Source organism: Rutilus rutilus, assembly GCF_951802725.1.
Source record: "Rutilus rutilus genome assembly, chromosome: 15".
NCBI classification, from domain to species: Eukaryota; Metazoa; Chordata; class Actinopteri; order Cypriniformes; family Leuciscidae; genus Rutilus; species Rutilus rutilus.
The window spans coordinates 4376966-4382965 of NC_140220.1; the positions used below are offsets into that span (position 1 = coordinate 4376966).

General features: G+C 42.9%; 1 protein-coding gene across 1 annotated transcript; it reads left to right on the forward strand.

Moving 5' to 3' along the window:
• The first annotated feature begins 787 nt into the window (after positions 1-787).
• insm1a (insulinoma-associated 1a) lies at positions 788-3280 on the forward strand. Its single transcript, XM_084432979.1, has one exon. It carries the CDS (start codon positions 962-964, stop codon positions 2132-2134), a length of 1173 nt encoding a protein of 390 aa, XP_084289105.1. The 5' UTR covers positions 788-961; the 3' UTR covers positions 2135-3280.
• Positions 3281-6000: the final 2720 nt, after the last annotated feature.

Sequence of the window (6000 nt, forward strand, 5' to 3'; positions counted from 1 at the left end):
CCCAAAAAAAGATATTGTATGTGGAAATTTAAAAAAGGCAATATGTTCCTCTAAAACCCTCACAACGAGTTATGAAATCACATACAACAAACGTGCTAGTCTGGAACTACAATAACGCCGGAGATTACGCGAAATTCCGCTATTACGAGACCGTTGCATTGGAATGACATCATCACATGCACGAGCACAATGATGATGCTGCTGCTGATGATGATGGCACGGGTGAGTCTGAGACCGGAATGAGTCCGTTTGAACAGAAGGATGATGTGCGTCTGTCCCGGCAGCTCGCGCAAGCGTGTCTTTTGTGATGCAAACGAGAGGAGCCTCTTTTATGAATTATGTATGCGCGCAAAGAGTGATTAATACGTCCCGCATTCAACTGTCGCACATGTCCTAAGCCTGCAGGCGTCTGATTTATACATTTAATTAGTTTCGAGACAAATTACGCATGCACCTTGCAGCCCTTTCGCTGCACAAACTGATTTCAAGACATATTTGTTAAACCGCGCTGCTTGTCAAACGCGAGTATGGGCCTATTAAAAATTGAACATTGCACGACTTCTTTGTTGCCATTTCCCCCTTTTTAATTTGAAATTCTGATGCTCTAAGAGTGAAGGAGCCCCTAAAGGATGCTGACAAAGGCAGGGCACGTGCGCATTGACGGGACGCATCAAAGCGTGAAAAGAGGAGGAACCAGCGTGTGCCTAAAGCATCCTAATATAATAAACCTCAGGTACATCTGCCCGAGCAATCTGCAGACCCTCCCATCTCCAAATCCATAGGGATTCCAGCTCCATCTGATTGGACGAGGCAGCGAGGGGCGAGAACAATGTCATCATTCCTGCTTAAAAAGACTGCTGCTATGCCTCCGTGATGGAAAGATCGCCGCACGCGTCCAAATATAGTATACCAGGTGTGCCTCTGATTTCAACCCGTCTGAAGTGCCTTTCAGCTGGCGAAGATGCCCAGAGGATTTTTAGTCAAAAGAAATAAGAAAGCGACACCTGTTTCCTACCGCGTCCGCTCGGATGAGGATGAGCAGGGCGCGTTTCCAGCCGCGCAGCAGGACGCGCTGTGCGCGCGCCGCCCGGTATCACCGGTGCAGTTCGGGAACCCCGAGATAGTCTACCGATCCATGTACAGCCCGACCCGACCCGTGAGCAGAGAGCACGAGAGGGCATGTTTGGAAAGGCGCTTCAATCTCGGCTCGCCTATTTCAGCGGAGTCCTTCCCGGCGGCGCCCAACAGCTCCGATCTCGCGCCGTTCGCGCCCGTGGATCTTAAAATCGGCACCAGCAACAGCAACCGAACCGGCACCACAACAACCACGAAAAGACCCGCACCCGACGCAGAGCGCAAAGGCAAAGCCGCGTCCAAGAAAGCCAAAGCTATGCGGAAACTGCAGTTTGAGGACGAGATGACCACTTCTCCAGTGCTGGGCTTGAAGATTAAAGAAGGTCCACTGGAGCAGAAGCCCAGATCTCAGTGCGCAGGAGGAGACAAGCCGCTCGGAGAGTTCGTGTGTCAGCTGTGCAGAGAGGCGTACGCTGATCCCTTCTCTCTGGCCCAGCACAAGTGCTCCAGGATCGTCCGGATCGAGTACAGATGCCCCGAATGCGACAAGCTCTTCAGCTGCCCGGCGAACCTGGCCTCGCACCGGCGGTGGCACAAGCCCAAACCGGGGAACCCGGAAAGCAATAAGACGCCCGCGCCTGAAAAAGAGCACGAGACCTCCAGCGACAGGGACACTCCTAGTCCTGGACTTTCCGAGTCTGGGTCGGAAGACGGTCTGTATGATTGCCCGCACTGTGGGAAGAAGTTCAAACGTCAAGCGTACCTGAAAAAGCACGTGACGGCGCTTCACGAAGCGTGCGATAAACCCCAAAGCCAAGCGCCTCTGAATCTCAGCGCGTCCGAGTGCCACCTGTGCCCGGTGTGCGGGGAAAACTTCCCGAGCAGAATGAGCCAGGAGAGGCACATCCGACTGCAGCACTCGGCGCAGGTGTATCCGTGCAAGTACTGTCCCGCCATGTTTTACAGCTCACCGGGACTTACGAGACACATCAACAAATGCCACCCGTCGGAGAACAGGCAGGTCATCCTGCTTCAGATGCCGGTGCGTCCAGCCTGCTGAAGCTGTGCCTTAAACCAGTGCTTCCCAGTCCCAGAACAGTGCACATTTAGGATCTGACACAACTGTTGTCCAAAACGGGTCTGGAAGCACTGCCTTAACCCACAGAATCCTCCTGGATGAGCACCTGGATGCGAATCCTGCTGGTTTCAAATCCACACTCTTAAAAACAAAGGTTCCGAAAGGAGGTTTTCGCAGCGACCACCATTTTTTGGTTCCACAAAAAAAGAAAAAAGAAAAAAAAACTGTTTTTTTTTTTCCTAGTGTGAAGAACATTTTAAAGTTCTCCATCATGGAAGCATCGATGTCAATGCAGAACCTTGTAACCGTGTAAGGTAGTTTATCTGGAGGAGGTACAACAGGTTAGACTGTTTGCTTATTTTTCTAGGATCTCCGCACAAGTGCTTTTAGCTTTTAGACCTAAGAATCCTAGAACATGCCTTGAATTCACAGGCTGTACATACGTTTCCATCGTTTCTAGCTTTAATAGAGCTTGTGAATCTGTGGACTTTGACTGTAGCTTTCAACACAACCTACTGACAAGGGTTTCTCCCTTTAGTGTAGCCAGAAATGCCTTGAGTTAGATCTCGACATGCTGTAAAACTGCCTTAATCATGTAAATGTTGGAGTGATTGCAGTTGCTGATATTCATTTTTATATTGCTATTATTATTATTGTGTGTGTAAATGTTTGTGATTATTTATCTTATCATTATTATTTATTTATTTCAAATGTTTTATTTAAATTATTTGCTCGCCTAATTCATTTGTGATTGATTTTGAAATTTGTCTCGACAGCCAAATGTTTCATTCATTGATCTAAAGATCGATCTTCGTCTGCTGAAAGTCTGAAATTCACCTTGCATTAGATACAATCGTTTATTAATTTATTTGTTACGTTTTTCATGTTCGGCGCTTGTGTGTTTCTGCAGTTGCTATTTGTCCAAAAATGCTTAAAAGAATAATAATAATAATAATAATAAACAGTCCAAAAAGTCAAAATGGGATCCACTTTTGATGTGACATTCCGGTGCGTGTTGTCATGTGGAAACCCAGACACTGTGAACACAGAGAAATACATCATCATCATCATCATCATCATCATCTTATACAATGAAATGTGTCCAACTGGATTCTGTACCAAGATACGTCTGCACTTAATAAAACACATCAACCTAAAACAGTCTGTGTGTCCGTGATTAATGACATCCTCATCACAACTGATTATTAACCATCAGCAGCATCATAACTTTTGAAAAATTTAAAAAAATAATTCCAGTAGAATGTGTGACATCATACGGAGAACAAATGGAATATTTGTACTTTTTAAATGGCCAGTTAAAAAGCTAAAAGTGATTGTTTTACTTTTCCACTGGTATAGGGCAGGGAATAGTTATATTAAAGATGTTATTGATGCAATTCTTCATCTAAAACTATTTGAAACATTTTTCTAATTCCTATAGAATTCGTGACATCATACGGAGACTAAATGGAACTTTTTAAATGATACTTTAAAAAGCTAAAGGTGAATAGAAATGGTGAAGTATTTCTATGTTAATTGTAAACTATCCCAGAAATACTAGCATATATATTTTTATCAGAAAAAAAATTTAATTGAATAATTAAAATGATACATTTTTTAAGTATTTGAATTAATTAATGATCAGTTATACATTATATAATGCACTGTAATAATGTCAATGTACTAATTAAAGTTAATAAATGGGGATGCAGAGAAAAAAGAAAAAATAATTTACACTGGGAGTCTCTGGGTTGGTTGGAAGAAGGGAAATTATGGTTGAAATTCTTTGAAAATACTGTAAAGAAAACAGAAAATAGCCTTGCTTGGTGTCGGCATGCAGGGGACTTTCTGCAGATCTGAAGAGAGAGTTCACCATAGACACCAAATCCCACAATGCTCAGACACACTGCTGTTATGCAGACGCCTCCCAAAGGTCATGAGTCTTCACACACACACACACACACACACACACACACACACTCACGGCCACAAACCTCCTCACTTCACAGCTGAGAAATAGAGCCTTACAGATCTGACAGAAACTCATACAAAAATATCGTTATATGAGAGCCCGGGGCTAGTTGTCACATTTTGTATCCCAATGAATGACTTCTCCACTGTTACAGGGCAGGATATGGTGATTGTTCACATGTTGAGCCTTATACTGGGGCAAGTCGTCACAACAGGAGCATGCTGTTAATTGACACGGATTGGAGAGGAATGTGCTTGTTTGAAAAACGAAACGCTTATCTAGAGTGTAAAACAAATCTCTATGTGTTTAATTGTGCTGCCTGTTATTTAATAGCCTTTCAATTAAATTTAAACAGTAAAACAAAAATGTAAACAGTAATACAAAGAATTTTAATATAAAAAAATTAAAATAAAACCATTGTTTTGGTAGACCAAAACACATTTTGTATAAAATGTACACATATAACACACAAGTGACGACTTTGCCCAGCCTCATATTTATGATAAATGTTCTCGTCTACTATTCAACCAAAAATCTGTTAATTATAGTAGGCCTATATCTCATTTACATTTTGTATAAAACCTGTTAGTGTAAACAGCATATATATATAGAATATATACAGAATATAATCAGCACAAAAAAATGTATACAAAAGTTAAGTAGAAATATTCCATGCAGTCTCTTAAGTAGCATGAACTCATAAAAAACTCATATGAATCATATGCACAAGAATTAGAAAAATGCTGTAAAAATTGCTTTAAATGAAATATAATCACATCACTGCTTGAAATTACACATGCAATACTCGTCTTCAGTATTAATTAATGTTTGCATGCATTCCATCAGTGTATTTTATTACAGAATGCAACCCTCTGCGACCCTGTAATCACGAACTCACAGACGCGCATGTATGCGCATGCACACACACACACACACACACACACACACACAGCTCAGACCACGAGCACCACGAGCACCACTCCCTGTGTGAGTGACAGGTGGAGAGCAGCTGCAGAGCGGGCCGGCGGAGATAACAGCAGATAAAGCCTTTCACACACACACACACACACACACACACTGAGGCCGACATTTACAAACCAGAACAAAACAAGGTAAAGGCATCTGAAGATACAGCAAACAACAAACTGGTATGATTTACAGCTGAAACCGATCACACACACACACACACACAGTGTGGCAGTGATCAATCAGCGTTAGTTCAGCATCATTGAGAGGGCTGGATGTTGACTTTACTTGCCTCTCTGAATGACTGGCCTGTAGTGTGTGTCCTAATGATTTAACTGGACACATTTCAGCTGGTATCCATCATCTGAGGCCGGATCCAGGGAGCTGGTGCATGCTGGGAGAGAGAATGAGACTGATTAATTGCACTTCCTTCACTAACAATAAAATACCAACAACCACCACGGTAGTACCATCTTTCTTTTTCCGTTTGGATGTGTACCACAAGTTTGGGGTCAGTAATGTTTTATTTTTTGAAAGAAATTCATTTTATTCAGCAAGGATGAATTAAATTGATCAAAAGATTTCTATTTAAAATTAGCATCCTCCGCTATGAAAGAGCATTACAATGCATGCGTTTGTGATTGGTGTGTCACAACAATGTGTCATTATGAAAGGAAATGCGTCTGTTCATCTGAGGCGGTGTCGTGTGTGTAAGCGTGTCTTGCGCAGGTCACACCTGCCTGCTGCAGGTCACACTCGTCTGTTTGTCCTCCCTCTCTCCTCCTCAGAAGTAAACACTGGTCTGCTCTTATCTGGCCTGCGCTCAGACAAAGACACGGAGAGGAAAGTAAACACTTGCACTTTCAGGCTCACAGTAAAAGCACACAAACCTCAAGGCATTTTCCAGTAT

Excerpts from the sequence above, each read along its gene's own strand:
- insm1a (XM_084432979.1), top strand. The coding sequence starts at position 962 with ATGCCCAGAGGATTTTTAGTCAAAAGAAATAAGAAAGCGACACCTGTT.